This window comes from Tupaia chinensis, unplaced genomic scaffold, assembly GCF_000334495.1.
Source record: "Tupaia chinensis unplaced genomic scaffold, TupChi_1.0 Scaffold000361_2, whole genome shotgun sequence".
NCBI lineage: Eukaryota > Metazoa > Chordata > Mammalia > Scandentia > Tupaiidae > Tupaia > Tupaia belangeri.
The window spans coordinates 3,850,408-3,872,205 of record NW_006159858.1 but is presented as its reverse complement, the minus strand read 5'-3'; the positions used below and the strand labels follow the sequence as shown (position 1 = coordinate 3,872,205).

Sequence of the window (21,798 nt, the reverse complement as noted above, 5' to 3'; positions counted from 1 at the left end):
CTCTCAAAAAAAAAAAAAAAAAAAAGTAGAGTTTTGCTGTAGGGTGTTTATGCTTGCCAAAGAGACAGAAAGTTATAGCCACTCCCCCCCTCCACCCGGGATGACCATGCCACAATTCCTTCTCCTCCATTCTCCTCTTGGGATTTTGGACATGCACACACATGCGCCTGGTATGAGTTTCAGTCTGATGGATTTGGGACTTGAACCACGGTTGGCCATGTGGGAGTTTAGTGATGTAACCACTATACCATCTGGTGGTCCCACCCCCCTCCCATCTCTTAAGAATTAGTTTCTCCTTGGGGCCAGTAGGTGGTGTGATGGTTAAGGGCACTGGGCTCCTACATGGCTGACCACAGTTCGAGTCCTGGACTTGGTGGCTTGCTTTCTCATTTTCCCTTTCTCTTTCTCACTCTGTCCCTCTCTGGTCAAATTAAAATAAATAAAATAAATAAATAAATAAATGTAATAAAAATAATTCTTTAAAAATATTTTTTTTTTAAAAAAGAAGAGAATTAGTTTCCTTATCCTCTGTGTTTTAGCACTTTATTTCTTCACTATTCACTTAACATCCTTATCACACAGGGAATCTAAATCATCTGTGGACTTTTTTTTCAAAACACATACACTTACATTCCATCACTGTAAATTATAATTTAGCAAGCCTAACCATGACATCATTTATGTGTGTATATATGTATTTTTAAGCTTCCCCATATAAAAATAATAATACTTAATATTTATTGAACACATTCCTGATACCAGTTACTGTCGAGTGTATTATATATAGTCCTTTAATTCCCACATCAACCTGTCGACTAGGTGTTGCTGTCTCCTTTTTACAGACCAGAGAATTGAGGCACAGGTGAGAATGGGTGAGCCATAGTGCACAGCAGGCACTCTGGCTCCAACCTGCTTCTTAACCACTTTACTGAATTGTCTCGTGATTTCTAACCTACTCACCACACCACATTATTATGCATTATTCTGGTATGTTGTAGTTTTTCTTTCTTCTCTGCCGAGTTAGAAGCTCCAGAAGACAAAAACAATGCCTTACACAGGTTTTTATCTCTAACACTTAGCAGAATGTTCTGTATGTAATAAATATTCATTCAATGTTTCTTTGCTGAATGGAAAAACTGAATTTGAGCGGCCCTGAGAGATGTGGAGCATGACACGTTCACTTGCGAATGTGAGGGACCAGCCTTTCCTCATGCCTTCTGCCCACTCACCCTGTGGCACAGCAACTTTACCGCTCCGGGACATTGGGTCTCGAGGCTGGCTTTGCATCTCAGGTGTTTCCAAAGACCCTCTCAGGGTTTTCACAAAGTCAGAAATGCTTTCTGACACTACTAATTGGCCTTTGTCGTTATTTTGTCATTTGCGGTGCAAAAGTACAGATGGGTAAAAATGTAACAACAGTGTTTGGAAAATCTGTATAACTAAGTCAACCAGTATTTTCCAGATGTCTAATCCACAGTGTTCCAAAATCAGGTACGGTGAAAGATCTATTCAAAAGTCCAAAATAGACATGTTGATTTTAATGTTACAGAGTACAAAAAGTTTATTGCTATGTTTTCAGATTGCACATTGCGCCTGCCTTTTAAGAAACTATTATTTTTAGGGGTCAGCAGGTGGCCTAGTGGTTAAGGTGCTGGAGTCCCACATGGTCGATCATAGTTCGAATCCCAGACCTGGCAGCTTAAAACTCACTCCGGGTGTGTGTATGCATGCCTAAAATCCCAAGAGGAGGATGGAGAAGGGATTGTGGTGTGGCCATCCCCTCAGAGGTGATTTCTCTCTTTCTGTCTCTCTGGCGAGTGCACACATTCTCAAAGGAAAAGAAAAAGAAACTACCATTTTAAAATATATTATCAAAAGAGAATATCTACAGTGTTTTGAGATGGCTAGTAAGATACTGATCCCTTTTCCAACTCATATGCTTTGTAAGGCCTTATTTTCTTCATTTATTTCAGCTAAACACTTTCTCATAACCAATTAAGTGCAGAAGCAGATATAAAAATGCAGCTGTCATCTTTTGATCCAGATAATAAAGAGATTTGAAAAAATCGTAGTTCAGTGTCACTTTTCTCACTATAATTTTTTTTTTGTTTTGGAAAATAGGTATTTTTCATTTAAAATGTTACTTTATTTGTAATGAATCAATAAAGATTTTTTTATTTGGGGGAACCTTTCTTATTGACATAATTGGTGCATATTTGTTGAGTACAGCATGATTTTTCAGTACAAGTGTATAATGTGTGTTGATTAAGCAGGATGATTAGTATATCCATTATCTCACCCATTTGTTATGTGCTTTGAGTTGGAAGAGTCACAGTCCCCTTTTTTAGTTACTCAGACGTAGGTAATGAATTGTTATTAACTGTATTTTATAACAGTAGAAATTTTTCCTCTCATCTGTCTGTAATTTTGTTTCCATTAGTCAGTATTCCTCTTTCACTCCTCCTCACCAATCCTTCCCAGCCTGTAGTAGTCATCGTTGAACTCTCTAAAGTTCAATGAATCATTGTTTTAAATTTCCACATATGAGTGAGAACATTTAGTATTTCTTTTCTTGATATTTTCTAACATGGTAAACATCAATAGATAGAAAGCACATGTGCAAAAGAAGAGCTCCTAGGTCTAAAATACTTGAGAATTCCTGCCCCGTGCTGAGTTCTCTGCTGCTGTCCTTGCTGATAACTGCCAGTGTTTGTTTGTCCCCCTTGAGTTATTCCCATGTTTCACATGCACCTGTACGTGGTAGAGTGTTTCCAGACCCTGTCTTCTCTCCCAGCTCCCTTTGTTGTACTTCTGTTCTTGGGCTGGGTTATGTCTCCCTGATACAATACTACATCCAAGTCACACTGAGGCTGCAGATTCTGGACCACTGTTTTATGCTTTCTCCCCCCCCCCTTCATTATTGGCCTCTAGACATCTCCAGAATATCAGAAACTGCAGGATTCCAGTTCTTGTTATGAGTCTCTTGCTCTCCATCTCGGCAGGAAAAGGAAGGAAGCAGAGTACACACTGGGTTTCTGGAAGACCTTTCCTGGAAAAATGACGGTAAACCATGCCAGCTGTCGTTTGTTACCAGCAAACACCAGGGATTTCCATAGCAGTTGCCATAATTGTCTCTGTTCCTTACTCGTTTGTGGTAATGTTTTAATGACAATTTTCCCGAAATGTCTAAGGACCACAGCAACGGATGTGCTAAATGTCACACTTCCCCTCATTTCTAGGAATAACTTGAGGATTTACCTGGCCTTCTTTAGTTTGTTTCAGTCTTCTTTTTAGTTTTCTTGAGCTTTCATTTTATCAAGTGTTCACAGCCCCTCTGTTGGGTTGTCAGAAGTCATGACGTATTTTTTTCTATGCAAAAATGCAGGATGTGCTTTTCTATGTAAAAGTGCATCAGGATTTTTCTGACAACTCAATAAATTTACATTTAACACCAGGTTGAGCTGTGACCAGCAAATTGGCCCTAAGTGTGATTTAGGTTGATTCATTTTCTCTTTGCAGGTTGTCATTGTGATCGACTTAGTGCTTGTTTTCAATTCCAGGACTCCTTGAGGAAGCCAGAGCGCCGGCTGCTGTGTGAGAGCAGTAACCGAGCCCTGTCTCTGCAGCATGCTGGAAGGTTTTCTGTGAATTGGTTCATCCTCTTTAATGATGCCCTGGTCCATGCCCAGGTAGGCCAGAGTCCTGACTTCACAACAGGCCTTGGAAGCTGGAGTCCCAGACTTACTACTACATTATACTGTCAGTTAATGTTTAAAAAAGGAAAAAAAAAAACAAAGTTGTGATTTCGTTGAAACTACTGGATATAAGGGAATGCTTAGCTGTAGCTTGTATTCATGGAATGGGCTGGAGTTCCAAGGCTGTTTAGTTAAAAGCTTCACGTGTGAGCTGTGTGAAGGGGACTTTGCAGCAGAGATGGCGAAGCTCACTGGTGTTAGCTATGTTACAGGGACTCTGTGGCAGAGATGGGGGTATCCACGTGGACATAACTCTCTTGAGGGGGTTGTGTGGAAGAGAACAACAGCCCAAATGGGTCAGAGATAAGGGGATGTGGGCAGAGAGCCCCAAGTTGTGTGTGAACTTTGGCAGATGTGCCTCTGTGTTCTCTGTTTCAGTTTTCCACACACCACGTTTTCCCTTTGGCCACACTGTGGGTGGAGCCACTTTCTGAAGAGGCTGGTGGTGTGTAAGTGTACCCCTTTCCCCACTCTACCTCCTCTAGTTCTTCCCTTGCATCATTGAGGTTGTTTCCTTGAGTGTGAAGAAAACATCAGGAGGTTTGAGAGGCTGCCTCCCCATATTGCGATAGAGGCTCACCTCACATCAGATAATAAAATGGCCTGTTGAGGGTCCAGCAGGTGGCGTGGTGGTTAAGGTGCTGGATTCCCACATGACTGAGTGCAGTTTGAGTCCCAGACCCTGTGGCTTTGAAACCACATCAGGCACTTGTGCATGTGTGCCCAGAAATCATGAGAGGAGAGTGGAAGAGAAGGGACTGCAGGCTGACCATGCCCCCAGTGATGGTTTCTCATGTTCCCTCTCTCTGTTGCCTCTCACCGTTGAGTGCATGCGCCCTATGGCAAAAACTTTTTTAAAAAATTTTTAAAAAGACCCATTGAGAAAATCATGACACATCAAGATAGGTGGGGAAAAGGCATCTCCTGTGTCTTTTCCCCCACTGTGGGACCCAGATTGGGGTGTGAGCATTTATATCTAATTCCCATTTGCTCCTCTTGAAATAACTAGGTTGCCTTTCATGTTGGGAATCAGTGTTGTAATGACAGCGTGCCATACCCATTTTATCCTTGTGAATGTTTTAGGAATGGCTTAAAGATAACTACACCTGAGGAGCAGTTCACTCTGGTTTCCTCAACGCCCCAGGAAAAGGTTAGTTCATTATGATATTTTCTTTCCACTTTTGTCCTAGATATTTCTGCTTCTTGTTTTATTAAAGAAGAAATAAAAATTGTTTTTACTTTACAAGTGATTCAAAGTTATGTGTGATACATTTTCATCTAACCAAAACTGTAGGGTTGTTTTTAATCATTATTTTTTATGTCCCCCCCCACCTTCCCGAGGGCATGTGCATCCACCAGAGAAACAGGGAGACAGAGGGAGAGGTAGAAAAATGCTCCCCAGGCCAGCTGGTAGCCTGGTGGTTAAGGCAACTAGATCTTTCATGGCCAGTTACATGGTTCGAATCCCAGAAGTAGCAGCTTGGAAAAACATGCCAGGCGTGTGTGCTTGTGTGCCCAAAATCCTGAGAGGAGAATGGAAGAGAAGATACTGCTGCATGGTCATCCTCCCTGGGGAATGCTTTATCACTTTCCCTCCCTCTGTCTCTCTTGAGCACACATGCTGTATAGCAAAAGAATTGTTAAAAGCAAAACACTCCCCAGAGGTCACACTGTAATATCTCCTCTATTTCTTTTTTTTTCTTTTGAGAGAGAGAGAGATTTTAGCCATAGAGTATGTATGCTTGCCAGAGAGACAGAAAGTGAAAAATCACTTCCCAGCAGGGGATGACCACACTGCAGTATCTTCTCTTCCATTCTTCTCTCGGGATCTTGGGCATGCACACATGTGTGCCCAGCATGAGGTTCAAGCCACCAGGTCAGGGACTCGAACCACGGTCGACTACGTGGGAGTCCAGTGATGTAAGGGTTATGCCATCTGCTGGTTCCTCCATTTTTTCATTCTATTGAGATTTGACGTATGCACACATACTTGCCCGAGGTGTTTCTCAAGCTGTTAGGACCAGAATTTGAACCATACAGTGAGCCATGTGGGATCCTTTAACTACTATGCCATAGACCCAGCCCAGGTTTTTTATTTTTCAGTGTGACTTAATTTCAAACAAATAGCAGTGAATTTCAAAAGCTAATCAGTCAGTATTACTCAGTTAATAATAAAAAGTATTAGCAAACAAAAAATGTTCACACCAAGGAAAAGGAGCAGGATTTAAAGCAGTGCTTGATGGAAGTGTTGCCTTGAGCTTATTGACATTTACCTTTGGCTCCTAGACTAAGTGGCTACGGGCTATAAGCCAAGCTGTGGATCAGGCTCTGAGGGGGTTATCTGACCTCCCACCTTCTGGAAGTGGCGGCAGTGTTCAGAGGCAGGAGCCGCCCATCTCACGCAGTGCCAGATACACTTTCTACAAGGATCCTCGCCTAAAAGACGCAACCTACGATGGACGCTGGCTCTCAGGGAAGCCTCATGGCAGGTGAAAATGTTAACGATTCATGTCTGGATTGAGGATGATAGTCATATTACAACAAAAGTATTAATTATCTGAAATATTAATTGAGATGCGTTCTTCTTTGCTTATGCATTCCAGAGGGGTTTTGAAGTGGCCTGATGGAAAGATATATTCTGGCATGTTCAGGAATGGCTTGGAAGATGGGTAAGAAAATTGTGTAAATGGTAAAGTCAAGTTTGGTCATAAATGACATTAATTTGCATGCAGAGTTTCTTTTCATACAAGTAGTAGATTTCATTTGTTTGTCTTTAGGAATCCATGTAACATGTCAGGGCATGAGAGCGTGAAGAAAGCTAGCGATCTGGGTACAGCCTCTGACCGCCTAGAGCAGGCCGCTTGCCTTGAGAGCCTATGACCTTCAGGTGTAGAGCCTCGATCTGTTCAAACAGGACTGTTTTCTATTTCACAGTTGTGCAGAGTAATGTTGGGTAATGTTGACAGAGAGACTATTGAGATAGTAGTGCATCTTTTAACAAAAAACATAGAGAAAATTACCTTTTATCTTTTTTTAAAAAAAAATTTTTTTAGAGAGATTTCTGCTACATGCACTCGCCAAATAGAAAGAGACAGAAGACAGAAAGAAAGCAAGAAATCACCCCCCTTGGGGGATGGCCACACTGCAAACCCTTTTCCTTCATTGTCCTCTTGGGATGTTGGGCATGCACACACATGTGCCCAGCATATTTTAAGTTGTCTGGTCTGGGGCTTGAACTGTGGTCAGCTATGTGGGAGTCCAGCAACGTAATCATTATATCACCTGCTGGTCCCAAATTTCCTTTCATCTTTAATTGCTGTGATTTATAGGGGAAACTTCCAAATGGTACATTATTCTCTCTCTTTTTTTTTTTTTTTTCTTATTTTTTGAGAGATTTTTGCTGTAGGGTATGTGCACTCTCTGGAGAGACAGAGAGACAGAAAGCAAGAAATCACCCCACAAGGGGCGATGGCCATGCCACAATTCTTCTTCTCCATTCTCTTCTTTGAATTTTGGGCATGCCATGTGCACATGCCCGGCGTAAGTTTCAAGCTTCTGGGTTGAGGATTCAAACCATGGTCAGCCATGTGAGAGTTCAGTGACATAACCGTTATGCCATCTGCTGGTCCTCCAAGTGATATATTATTCTAATGATGTAAGTTTGTTATGTTTTGTAACATTGTAAATATATTTACATGATAAATCTATCTTGTTTTGTAGCATGTTAATGAAGTAATTTATTTTAGTATATAACAAATGTACATTTGGGTAGCCAGTTTTGAGTGTGTATGTGAGATAATATAAATTTTAATAATGACTTTTAATCACTTGTTAACAGATTTTTAGAATGAGAAGAGACTTTAAATAATCTGATTTGTCCCCCCATAATGTACATATGAAGGTGCTAGGTAACCTGTGCTTACTAAACGTATTGTGGCTAATTAGTGACAGAGATAGGCTTAAGACACAGGCTTCCTGTTTTATTGGACTTGGGGCAAGACATCTAATCTCTTAGTATAGTAGGTTTGATGTCCTGCTCCTCTGATGAGACTTGCCAGACCGCTTAGATAATAGAGATAGCTTAAACTAAGACCTGTTTAGCCATTTTACTTTTATAGTAAATCTTTTCTCTGTCCTCCTTGTTAAATGTGTATTGTTGTATATACAAAATGTGAATGTCACAAATTCTCTTCAGCTGTTTTGTTTTTTAAATTTTCCTTGTCAGGTATGGAGAATACAAAATCCCAAACAAGGCACTGAACAAAGAAGACCATTATGTGGGCCATTGGAAAGAAGGAAAGATGTGTGGTCAAGGAGTCTATAGGTAATAACATCAGAGAGGTTGTTGGGTGTTGCTTTTTCAAAGAACTTGTATAAACCTAAATGTTTGAGTAACCGGAATTTTTTTTTCTTTTTTTTGGAGAGGTTTTTGCTATAGGGTGCGTGCGCTCGCCAGATAGACAGAGAGAGACAGAGAGATAAAAAGCAAGAAATCACCCCCCAAGGGGATGGCCACACCGCAATCCCTTCTCCTCTAGTCTCCTCTCAGGATCTTGGGCACGCACGCACACGAGCCTGGTGTGAGTTTAAGCCACCAGGTCTGGGACTCAAACCATGACTGACTATGTGGGAGTCTAGCAACATAGCCATTACACTAACTGCTGGTCCTGAGTAACCAGAATTTCAAAGGAGTAAATTCTGTTTATTCTTCTAGGGATGTCTGAAACTGCACAAAGTCATCTTTTAAAAATCAGTTTCTTACCTGGGATGAAAATATTAAGTTATTAAATTTAGTTCTTATCCAAATTATACATATGTTATAAACCATTCTTTCTCATTCTCTTATATATCTTGTACATGAATACTCTGTTCTGATATGAACAAAACATCTCATTTTTTCCTTTTTTTTTTTTTGTTTCCTTTTTGAGAGATAGGGTCTGTGCTGCCCAGGCTGGCCTCAAACTCATGATCCTCTGCCTCTGCCTCCTGAGTAGCTGGAATTTCAAGCAAGTGCCACTCTGCCTGGCAGTTTTGTCCTCGCATAGATAACTTACTATTTCATTTTTCTGTAAGACAGTAAACCATATTTTTTCCTATGTTAATGTAGAATACCACCCATAATACCTTTTAGCTTATTAGACTCAGTAATTCAGTAATGAGTTTTTTTTAATTGGTTAAAAAATAATCATACAAAAAAATAATTGTAGCTGCTAGTGAGACTGACTATAGTTTTGGATTTCCTGAACTATGTAAAGGTGAACATCAGTGCTGACCCCATAGCCTAGTGACTAAAGGAGTCAGATACCACGTGGCCAACCATGGTTTGAATCCTGGCCTTGGCAGCTTGTAATACACATCAGGCATTATGTGTATACATGCCCAAATTTCATGCCCAAAGCTCTGACGGGGTGGAAAAATGGAGACAAATGGATGGTGGTGTGACCATGTCCCCATGCCTCTCTCAGTCTCTATGGCAAGCACACATGTCCTCTGGCAGTTTAAAGAAAATAAATAAATAAAAGATGAGCATCGGAATTCAGTGTGCATTTGATCTTTATCCATTCTTTCCGACCACAGTTATGCCTCTGGTGAAGTATTTGAAGGCTGTTTTCAAGATAACATGCGTCATGGCCATGGTCTCCTACGAAGCGGAAAATTGACTTCCTCTTCCCCCAGTATGTTCATTGGCCAATGGGTATTGGATAAGAAAGCAGGATATGGTGTCTTTGATGATATCACTAGGTACAGTATTCTGCTTCTAAACTCAAAAATTAGTGTGAGAGGATTAGCCCCTATAGTGATAATTTGATGAATGCTGAGCATCTTAATTCAATAATATTGAGAAGATTTTTAATAAGCAAACAATATTGACAGGTATCATTGTATCTGTTTGTGGACCAAACAAGTTATTTCTTTACAGGATCAGGATCAATCAGAATTAACATTAGTACTATTTTCCTTAAAGCCTCACGCATACAAAGTTTTAGTGTCTCAAAGAAGCTAACACCTTCTTTTCTTCTCTTTTGTAAGAAGAAAAATTTATAATGCAGCCAATAGAAAATAAGAATAAAAGGTAGGGGAGACCCAGTGAAAATTTTCTTTGGGGTTATAGAATACCTAAACAACTTTCTGAATAGGTCTTCCTATCAGATCAGAGACTTGTTACCATGCCAGGAACTAGGAATCAGCCAAGTTAAATTCAGTTAACTTAACAAGGGGGAAAGAATATAGTTCTTTTGCCTCTATATCTGCTTGGGGCTCAACATATATTTTCTCCCTCTCATGTTATTAAATACCACAGCTCCCTTAATGGGATGTTAAAAATGTTCTGTGATGGGGCCAGCAGGTGACATGGTAGTTAAGGTGCTGGATCCCACATGGCTGACTGCACGTTTCAAGTCCCAGACCTGGTGTCTTGAAAAGTATGCTTGGCTTTGTGTATGTGCTTGTACATGTGTTCTCAAGATCCTGAGAGGAGGATGGAGGAGAAGAGATTGTGGTATGGGCATCCCCCGGGGAGGGGGTGGTGTATGGTTTCTCAGTTTTCCTCTCTCTGTCTCCGTCTTATGCAGACACTCTGTAACAAAACACTAAAAAGAAAAGAATATAAAGATAAAAGTTACAACATTTTTTGAATTTCTTTTAATTAAAAATTTACTATAATTACTAAACTTCATAATTATTTAACAAGTAGTTTACACTTACATTTTTTTAATGGAGATAAAGATTTTTCTAAATATGAGTAAGTAAAAAAAATGATCCTCCTTTTATGACATTTTCTTTTTTAAGTTAGCAAATTTTTGAACATGAAAAAAAATGCTCATAGGTTTGATTCTGCCTGTTACATTTTTAATGAAAATATTTAAAGTTGCATACTTGGCATTTTTTTAAATCACAGATTTTTTAAAGTTACCAACAGTGTCCTGGAGCATATGCAGATCTGTGTCAGATAGGTTGCCTCAGTATGTTCCTGAGAGCAGATTGCAGTGAGACATCGTACACCATCACAGTGTCTCGTGTTGGAGGAGACAGAGTTAACCACTTTCACTAGCCCAATGGAGTCAGTGCCAACTGAGAAAATACCCTTTGGATTTCTGGTGTGACAATTGCTTTTCCTTACTTTCTCTTTGTTGTCATTGTTTTATTTTATTTTATTTTATTTTTTAATTTCTATTTCTTTGCAGGGGGGAAAAGTATATGGGGATGTGGCAAGATGATGTTTGTCAAGGGAACGGGGTGGTAGTCACCCAGTTTGGATTATACTATGAAGGCAACTTCCACCTTAATAAAATGATGGTGAGTGATCTGTACATAGTTACTGGTGATTTTTTTTTTTTTTAATTGCCAGAGGGTTTATGAGCTTAGCCAGGTAGGAGGGGGACTACAGTCACCCCACCCCATTTGTCTCTCTCTTTTTTTTTTAATAATTATTTTATTTAACTTTATTTATTTTAATTTGACCAGCGAGGGGCAGAGAGAGAGAGGCACACGTGTACAGAGAGAGAAAGAGAGAAAGCAAGCCACCAGGTATGGGACTCAAACCACTGTCAACTATGTGGGAGTCCAGCGCCCTTAACCACCACACCACCTGCTGGCCCCCATTTTTCTATCCCCTCAGGATTTTGAACATACATGCACATGTGCCTAGCATGTTTTTTTACACCTCGGGGCTGGGATTAGAACTGTAGTTGACCTTGTGGGAGCTGACTCCCTTAACCACTGAACTATGGGACTGTTACTGTTGATTTTTTTTAATTCTTACTCCCTAATTTAAGAAAATTATTCTTTTATTAGTGTTCTACCTTTTTACTACTGTTTTTTTTGTCATCTTTTAAGATTACAGTAGACTTTAGGAATATGGCTGCATGTAAGTTACTCTACATTTTATGTGTTAACAATTTTTGTTGTTTCTTCACTTAGGGAAATGGAGTTTTACTTTCCGAAGATGATACTATCTATGAGGGAGAATTTTCAGATGATTGGACTCTTAGTGGAAAGGTTAGAAAGTAACTTACTTTCTCTAATACATTCCTTTACCATTTTTTTTTTCTTTTTAAATTTGCTATAGGGTGCTTACACTTGTCAGAAAAAAATAAAAACAGGGCAAGGGGAGAGAATGCACCCTCCATAGGGTATGGCCACCCCTCAGTGTGAGGACCTTAGACACACACGCACGTGCACCTGGCGTGCCTCTCAAGCTGCTGGGTCCAGAACTCCAACTGCGCAGTCGGCCATATGGGTTCTAGCCATCCCAACTACTGCGCTACCAACTGGCTCCATTCTTTTACTGTTTTTAACAGCTAGTTTATATACCTTGAAAATGGCCCTTAAATTCACTTGAATGATTTTGTTTGTTTGTAATTTATTCCATTGATTTTCATATGCTCTTTTTGGACATGTATGTACACCTTATTTTTTGTTTTTGTTTTTTAAAGAGTTGGAGATGGTAAAGAACAAATGAAAAGGGGAAATGTTAACCATTTAGTGCTTTTTTTTGTCTCTGGATTTTTTAAAATAAAAATACTTCCTCTAACTCCACAGTTTTTCTTCTCACTTTATCTAGGGAACACTGACTATGCCAAATGGAGATTACATTGAAGGTTATTTTAGTGGAGAATGGGGGTCTGGTATAAAAATCACTGGAACCTACTTCAAACCTAGTCTGTATGAGAGTGATAAAGACAAACCCAAAGTTTTGTGAGTAACTTTATTAATTCTGGATTAATGATTGAATACCTTGAGTTATTTTGATTTTATCAAAGCTAGTTAATATTTTAAAAGTAAAACCAAGTTTTTAAGGTTGTTTTTTTTTTTTTTTTTTAACAAGGTGTAACTGATCTTCTTGAATTGTCAATGGACACTTCTATAGGGAGCTAAATCTGTAGTCTTGGCCTAACCCTTTAACATAAATGGTTAAAATAAAAGTTCTACATGTGAAAGTAATCATACTGTTAATGTGGCAGGTGTCTGAGTTGACTTTTTCATAAGTAGAATTCCTATACAACCTGATTTTAAAACATAAAGGTCAAACCTATGTATACATAACAAGTGGAATGTTACAGTCTGCATGTAAGAAAAAAAAAAGGCAAAATCTAAATGTGCATGGTTCTTCCAGGTTTTGGGCGTATGCCTGTCTTCTTTTGTTGATTATAGCCCTAGCTGTTTCTTTATATTTTGGTAGCATCTGAGGTTCTTTGTTCTTATGAAAGCTCAATATAGTTTTTTGTACCATATTTATTCTTAGAATATTTTTAGAACCCAGTATGAAATGCAATTTCATAATTCTCATTATGAGATGAGCAAAGTACAGAAAGTTCTTGTTTTAACAGGATTCAGTTTTACCAAATCAATTCTATGGAAATACAGGACACAGAGAAGTCAGTTCTGATGTGCTTCTTTCTTAACCATCTATACACTTTAGTACTCAATAAACATTAATTAGCTAACTGTCCCTTTAATATTTGTATTCAGTGTTTGGAAAGTTGAGTGACCATCAGTTAGTCAGTTTGGGTCACAGAAGCATTTCTAGTGTTATCTTCGACAGTTTCTATTCTTTAAGATGATTTTGCACAAAAGTGATTAATAAGAGGTTCACCTGACTTCATTAGCAGGAAGCTTGGAAACCTGTCAGTGCCAGCCGATGAGAAGTGGAAAGCAGTGTTTGATGAGTGCTGGCGCCAGCTGGGCTGTGAGAGCCCAGGCCAAGGGGAAGTTTGGAAAGCTTGGGACAACATTGCTGTGGCCTTGACCACCAATCGGCGTCAGCACAGGGACAGGTGAGTGAACGCCTGGCCGGCATAGGGCAGAGCAGGTTAGGAAGAGGAAACTTGCAATCAGGAGGTAGTCAGGGCTCACCACATTTAATTAAAAGTGTGATTTAATTTAAAAGTTAATGATCAAGGCTAGCAGATGGCGTAATGGTCACCCATGTTGTCAACCGTGGCTTGAGTCCTAGACCTGGCAGCTTAAAACTCACACCAGGTGCATGTGCATGCATGCCCACAATCTCAAGAGGAGAATGGAGGAGAAGGTACTGCAGCATGACCATCTCTGCTGGGGTGTGATTTCTCGCTTTCTGTCTCTCTGTCTCTGTCTCTCTGATAATCACACATGCCCTGTAGCAAAAATCTCTCTCAAAAAGAAAAGTCATTGATCAACTTCTGCTTCTGGGTAAGATAGTTTAGAACACACCTCCTTTGTCTTTTGTCAAACTTGACTATTAAACCTGGACAGGATATGTGGACAGCTATTTGAGAACTCTGAGAAATAAATATCACTAAGTGGGTAGAGGGAGAGCACCCAAATTCAAAGTGCCACCAAAGTAGTGCTGAATTTCTGTTTTTTGTCTAAATCTGTAGTCTTGGCCTAACCCTTTAACATAAATGGTTAAAATAAAAGTTCTACATGTGAAAGTAATCATACTGTTAATGTGGCAGGTGTCTGAGTTGACTTTTTCATAAGTAGAATTCCTATACAACCTGATTTTAAAACATAAAGGTCAAACCTATGTATACATAACAAGTGGAATGTTACAGTCTGCATGTAAGAAAAAAAAAAGGCAAAATCTAAATGTGCATGGTTCTTCCAGGTTTTGGGCGTATGCCTGTCTTCTTTTGTTGATTATAGCCCTAGCTGTTTCTTTATATTTTGGTAGCATCTGAGGTTCTTTGTTCTTATGAAAGCTCAATATAGTTTTTTGTACCATATTTATTCTTAGAATATTTTTAGAACCCAGTATGAAATGCAATTTCATAATTCTCATTATGAGATGAGCAAAGTACAGAAAGTTCTTGTTTTAACAGGATTCAGTTTTACCAAATCAATTCTATGGAAATACAGGACACAGAGAAGTCAGTTCTGATGTGCTTCTTTCTTAACCATCTATACACTTTAGTACTCAATAAACATTAATTAGCTAACTGTCCCTTTAATATTTGTATTCAGTGTTTGGAAAGTTGAGTGACCATCAGTTAGTCAGTTTGGGTCACAGAAGCATTTCTAGTGTTATCTTCGACAGTTTCTATTCTTTAAGATGATTTTGCACAAAAGTGATTAATAAGAGGTTCACCTGACTTCATTAGCAGGAAGCTTGGAAACCTGTCAGTGCCAGCCGATGAGAAGTGGAAAGCAGTGTTTGATGAGTGCTGGCGCCAGCTGGGCTGTGAGAGCCCAGGCCAAGGGGAAGTTTGGAAAGCTTGGGACAACATTGCTGTGGCCTTGACCACCAATCGGCGTCAGCACAGGGACAGGTGAGTGAACGCCTGGCCGGCATAGGGCAGAGCAGGTTAGGAAGAGGAAACTTGCAATCAGGAGGTAGTCAGGGCTCACCACATTTAATTAAAAGTGTGATTTAATTTAAAAGTTAATGATCAAGGCTAGCAGATGGCGTAATGGTCACCCATGTTGTCAACCGTGGCTTGAGTCCTAGACCTGGCAGCTTAAAACTCACACCAGGTGCATGTGCATGCATGCCCACAATCTCAAGAGGAGAATGGAGGAGAAGGTACTGCAGCATGACCATCTCTTCTGGGGTGTGATTTCTCGCTTTCTGTCTCTCTGTCTCTGTCTCTCTGATAATCACACATGCCCTGTAGCAAAAATCTCTCTCAAAAAGAAAAGTCATTGATCAACTTCTGCTTCTGGGTAAGATAGTTTAGAACACACCTCCTTTGTCTTTTGTCAAACTTGACTATTAAACCTGGACAGGATATGTGGACAGCTATTTGAGAACTCTGAGAAATAAATATCACTAAGTGGGTAGAGGGAGAGCACCCAAATTCAAAGTGCCACCAAAGTAGTGCTGAATTTCTGTTTTTTGTTGTTGTTTTGTTTTGTTTTTTGTTTTTTTGAATCCAATATTTCTCAGCCTGAGCTCAGTGCAGCCTGAAACCTGAAAGTGAGCACTGTAGTGCAGACAGAGATCCAGAAAAGCACTCTGGGTCTGACTTAGGGAGTGAGCAACTCCTAAAGCTCAGAGTGGAGGATGGACACTCAGTTTTCTTCCTTTTCTTCATTCTCTCCTGCCCTCCCCTCCAGGTCCTTCTGTGGCAGGGCTGGTGGTGGCAGTGGCGAGAGTAGCCCTCAGCAGGCAGGAGGTATATGCAGGAGCCAAAGCTCCGAGGGAGCACGGCCCACTTCCCCCAAGGCTGAACCCCATTGCCTCTTTGGCCTTGCTCTCTGTTCTCCCACCATTTGGCCATAGATGTGGCACTTCACAGAAGTGGGCATTTTCTAGCCAGAAAACCTAAAGGGGAGTCCTGAGAACCAGGAAATGCTTCTGAGGTAATAGAGAAGAGCTCTGGAAAGCAATCCCTTGTAGTCATATATGAACTCACAGGCTCACCTAGACCTACATAGTCATGGATGTGATCCTGCTTATCATACCACAGATTTAGAGGCCTGAGGGAGACCTCCCGTCAGGTCCCAGGCAGTCCATTAAGTGGTACATTCACAGAGCAGACCCAAATAGGACTGCAGAGTCTTTAAAAAGCAAACTGACATTAGAGCCGTAGCCCATAGCAGACTGAAACCAACTATTTCAGAGAGTCCCAAAGTCACCCACACTTCAGCAATATGCTAGAATTTCTCAAGACTCAACATATATCGTACTCATAAGTAAGATTACAACAAAATGGTTAGGGTATACCGCCAGATCATGAGGGAAGAAGACACAGGCAGAGTCTAGAGGAGTCCATGTGTAATCTTCCCATTCTCCCTCCCTTCTGGAAGAGGTCAGACAGAGTGCACTCTTCCTGGCAGTAAAATGCAGCCACATATGCCCAGGCAAGCCCATTAAAGACTCAATGCCCGAGGCTCTTCCTGGGGACTGGTCACATAGGCATTCCATGCCTGGCAGTTGCCAGAACTCCAGAGCCCTGGAAGGAAAGCAGATGTTTGCCATAAACCACATTGTTAATAAAGTCTGTGGACAGCAGACTACCTTATCAGCTAAGGAATGTTCCATATCAGTATAGGAAATTTAGCAAGCTTAGTGCCCAGGCGCCAGCCAAGGGCCAACCTTGTAAAAGCATGTCACACTAAAGATAACAATTTCTACTTGCTCCATTTGCTCTTTTATGAATGTCAGCATTCTCCATAGGATATTAACAAGATCCAAGGTCTCTTCACTTGGTACTCAAAATGTCCAGAATATCAACAACAATTATTCAGCAAATCAAAGAAACCAGGGACATCTAAGCTCATTTGAGGAGAGACAACAGGCATCAGTGAGGAGGTGGCATGGGTGTTGGAGCTATCTGAGAAGAACAGTAAAGCAGCTGTAATAAAAATGGTCAAATGAACAATGGCAAAACCTCGAAACAAGTATTAAAATGAAAGCATCAACAGAGAAATAGAAGATATTAGAGAGCCAAAGCAAGATTATCTTATTAAAATACCATTACTAAAATAATTTTCTGGTATGGACTCTAGCAGAATAGAGATGATGATGGAAGACTTGATGAATTTGAAAATAGATCAGTAGAAATTGTCCAGTCTTAACAACAGAAAAAATCAGGGAAAGAAAGTGTATGGCGCTTCGAGGACCTGTGGGTATAAACTCTCATTAGAATTCTAGGGAACCAGCAGTTAGCGTAATGGCTATGTCGCTGCACTCCCACGTAGTCGACCGCGGTTCGTGTCCCGGACCCGGTGGCTTAAAACTCACGCCGGGCGCGTGTGCGTGTGTGCCCAAGATCCCGAGAGGAGAATGGAGGAGAAGGGATTGCGGCGTGACCATCCCCCGTGGGGGGTGATTTCTCGCTTTCTGTCTCTATGTCTCTGTCTGTCTGGCAGGCGCACGCACCCTACAATGAAAATCTCTCAAAAAAAAAAAAAAAAACTTGTTCATTAGAATTCTAGAGGGATAGAGAAAGGAACATGGGGTAGAAAATTTTTTAAAGAAATAACAGTCAAAAACTTCTCAAATCTGGTTTAAGGCATAATCCTGTATATTCAAGAAACTGAGCAAACCTTACTCTGGGGAAAAAACAAAACAAAACAAAACAAAAAAAACAGTTCTATCCACACATAAACACATCATATTCACATTCAAAGAAAAAGAGCTTAAAAACACCTGGAGAAAAATAATGCACTGCTTGTGGGGACTGATAGCATGTTCTTCATCAGAAACCTTGGAGGCCAGAAAGAAGTGGCACATTTTTGAAATGCTGTGAGAACAGTTACAGATGTACATTTTCTTATCTCTCTTTTTCTCCTTTTTCTTTTTTCCTCCCCTTTTCTGTTCTTTTCTCCTTTTTTCTCTTTTCCATCTACCTGTCTTTTTTTCCTTATTCTTCAACTTGGCCAGTAACTCCTACAAGCAGTGCTCAGCATTTAGACCCAAGAATTCAGTTTTGGGGCTGGCATGTGGCATGGTGGTTTAAGACACTGGACTCCCACATGGTCGACTGCGGTTTGAGTCCCAGACCTGGCAGCTTGCTTGCTCTCCCCTCCCCCCCCACCTCTCTGGTCAAATTGAAATAAAGTTAAATAAAATAATTCTTTTAAAAAAAGAAAAAGAACTCAGTCTTGATGCATTTCTGCATAGGAAAAATGAGTACATCATGACTTTCCAGGTGACCTAATATAACTTTTGTAAGTGCTAATTCTGGGTAATGCTGTGAGAAATATCAGAGAGCTGTCCATATAGACCTGGAGACATGAGCTTTCCATTTAACCATGACTCACTACTGTTGGGCATTTCTGAGGACTGAGGATGCATGAACTTTTATATAAAACCATGTTGCTACAAGAATCTTGATGTCACAAAAATCTTAGAGTAATTTAATAATGATCGTCCAGTTTCTAATTTTAATTGATTGTAATGATAGCATGCCATTACCAAAAATAAGTTGATCACTACTATATGCTTCATCTTGGCCTTTTCATCCCAAATGTCCCTTTACCCATTATATGCTTACCTTGTCACCCATTGGAGTATCCTTATCTCCTTTCTGCTTAAGATCGTTTTCATTTTCTCCTTTACCCTGTGATTTCATTTTTTGTTCTTCCTCCCAGCATCCCTTTTATTCCATTATCATCTCATCATGAACAGGTCTATCACCAATTTTGTCTTCAAGCTCATGTTGTATTTACCAATACTGTGGTTTAAATGGGAGCAAAACCTTCATTGACTTATTGTAGTTGATACAAAGTAACATTAAATGCTGTATTGACTGAATGTTGTGTAAACTGGGTACCTGTTAGTAGGTCGTTACCATTTGCGAACTCATCTGGGTCCAGATGAGCTGTTTTATCCTGAGCTGGTGACTCCTTTCATGTGTACAGTTACAAACGACCCTTGAATAACGTGGAGATTGGGTGTGGGTGTGTCAACCTTCCACACAGTTGAAAAATCCACATATAACTTTTTTTCCCTTAGATTTTTGCTTTGGGGTGCTTGCACTCACCAGAGAGACAGAAAACAAGAAATCACTCTCCAGGGGAGATGGCTGTGCCAGAATTCTTTCTCCTCCATTCTCCTCTCAGAATTTTGGGCACACATGCACATCGGCCCGGTATGAATTTGAAGCCACCAGGTCTGGGACTTGAACTGCGGTCAACTACAGGGGAGTCTAATGACGTAACCATTACACCATTTGCTGGTCCCCATACATAACTTTTGACTCTAACAATTCAACTACTGACGTCCTACTTTTGATTGAAGTCTTACTGATGACATAAATGATAGATTAAAACATAACTTTGTATGATATATGTATTATAGACTGTATTCTTACAGTAAAGCTATAGAAAAGAAAATGTTAAAATCATAAGGAAGAGAGGCCAACAGATGGCATGGTGGTTTGAGTGCTGGATTCCTACATGGTAAACTGTAGTGCAAGACCCAGAACCAGTGGCTTGAAAATCATGACAAATAAATAGATAGATAAATGTTTCAATCTGTCTATAGTGGACCTTGGCAGTTCAAACCTATGCTGTTGAAGGGCCAGCTATTTCTTGCTTTCTTGATGTGAAATGCATAATAGGCTTTCTTTTCCCTTTCCATAGTCCAGAAATATTAAGTCGTTCACAGACTCAGACCCTAGAGAGTTTGGAATTCATCCCACAGCATGTTGGTGCCTTCTCAGTGGAAAAGTATGATGACATCAAGAGATATTTAATAAAGGTAAACTAGAGACTAAATTACATTGGCTTATGTATTACCTGTGGAGCTAATACAATATATCATTCAAATCTACTCACAGCTTAATGTTACTATAATCTTGTTTCTGCTAAGTCTTGGTTTTCCTAATTTGCTGACTGCTAACATTTCTATGTGAACATTGTCCCATTATTACAATAGAACTTTTTTTTAAGTTTTAAAAAAGGGTTATCAAGAACTAAGATCAGAGTTTAAAATGGCACTTTTTTTGGGGGGGAGGGCAGTAACATTAGCAGTCTAGAGATTGTATAAACTAAGCTTTCTGCCCTCGGACCCTGGGTGTGTTCGCTTTGCTTCCTTTTTAACCTTGTAAGATTAGGTACAGTTTGAAGTGTGATATACTTTGTTGGGGGAGTGCAGGGAGGAGTGTTCTGAGAAATCAAGGCAACTGAAGAGTAACTTAGACCATAAATAACAGTCAGTATTTAGTTTTATATAATTTTTGTCAAGTTTAAAGTGTATTCAACAGTAACATTATTGAAAGTAATGTTATGGTATTCGAATCTTTCTAACACATTTTATCAGTTGGTATATCTCCTATCAGTTTTCTGAAATAATGTTCCCAAGATGGTAAAAGGATTCTTTGATTAAGATTTGGAACTTCACCTCTATTTAATTTGAATAGACACCATACTTTAAGAAAAATGAAAGCATTACAATTTTCCAGATGTAAGAAATGACTCTTGGCATTTTGGAAATTGTTTATAATTTATGAAGTTGTTTATTTATTGGTTGACTTGTTTCTGCTATTAACGCACATTGATCAACTTAATTGATTCTCTATTGCTCAGGCTTGTGACACCCCGATGCACCCTCTGGGCAGGCTGGTGGAGACGCTGGTTGCAGTGTATAGGATGACATATGTGGGTGTGGGAGCTAACCGCCGGTTATTGCAGGAGGCTGTCAAGGAAATAAAGTCCTATCTTAAGCGGATTTTCCAGCTAGTAAGGTAAGAGACCCTTTCATTGAGGTCCATAAGCTAGGGAATACTAGTTTATGTTAATTAAGACCGGGATATTTCCACCCTAGTTGTAGAGATTAGAACATTTAAAGAGTCCTGTTTTCCCATCACAGAACTTATTCATCAAGAAAATGGTATTATGCCACAGGTCCTTAAATAGATAAAATAATTAAAACATTTTTTGTTTTTTTGTTTTTTAAGAGAGACATTTTTGCTATAGGGTACTCACTAGAAAGACGGAGAGAGACAGAAAGCAAGAAATCACCCCCCAGGGGTTTTGGCCATATCACAATTCCCTCTCCTCCATTCTCTTCTCAGGATCTTAGGCACATATGCACAAGCCATATAGGACTCAAAACTACGGTAGACTGTATGGGAGTCCAGTGACATAACCATTATGCCATTTGCTGGTCCCTGAAAACATGTTTTTAATTTGTATTTTATGTTTATGTTACAATCATAAAGATGAGCCTTAGCCATTGCTCCTTATTTCTTTTTATGCCTTTTTTTACTTAAGTGTAACATAAGGCTAAAATAAATGTTTATTTTTTTTAATTATAGTTTTGGTATAAAATGTAGTAGTCTTATTTGAATTTACTCTCTGGGCAAAATTATGTCTCTGAAACCTAACCATAGTGTAGGTGAAATACAATCTTAAGTTTTGTCCGTGAGTATTTATGTCCTGTTCCTTGGCAACAGAGTCATAAGCATTCATTTATTCAACGACTGTTTATTGAGTGCTTTTGTGTTCTAGGCACCATTCTAGGCTCTGGAGAGATTTATCAGTGAATATCCTTCCACCCCAAAATCTGGAGCTTAATTAACATTCTCGCATGAGGAATGAATAAATAAAATATATAAAATATATACTATATCAGATGATGATTGGTGCTACAGAGAAAAAGAAAGAAGGGAAA

General features: G+C 39.7%; 1 protein-coding gene across 1 annotated transcript in view; it reads left to right on the top strand.

Moving 5' to 3' along the window:
• ALS2 (alsin Rho guanine nucleotide exchange factor ALS2) overlaps nucleotides 1-21,798 on the top strand; it is a gene marked incomplete in the record, with an annotated part of 65,822 nt that overhangs the window by 33,842 nt on the left and 10,182 nt on the right. Inside the window, 14 exon segments of the mRNA XM_027773648.1 lie at nucleotides 2,932-3,063; nucleotides 3,561-3,689; nucleotides 4,134-4,204; nucleotides 4,839-4,905; nucleotides 6,042-6,244; nucleotides 6,359-6,424; nucleotides 7,981-8,079; nucleotides 9,333-9,497; nucleotides 10,940-11,051; nucleotides 11,676-11,753; nucleotides 12,319-12,452; nucleotides 13,367-13,531; nucleotides 19,767-19,884; nucleotides 20,712-20,869. Of these exon segments, the coding sequence (XP_027629449.1) occupies nucleotides 2,932-3,063; nucleotides 3,561-3,689; nucleotides 4,134-4,204; nucleotides 4,839-4,905; nucleotides 6,042-6,244; nucleotides 6,359-6,424; nucleotides 7,981-8,079; nucleotides 9,333-9,497; nucleotides 10,940-11,051; nucleotides 11,676-11,753; nucleotides 12,319-12,452; nucleotides 13,367-13,531; nucleotides 19,767-19,884; nucleotides 20,712-20,869 (1,697 nt within the window).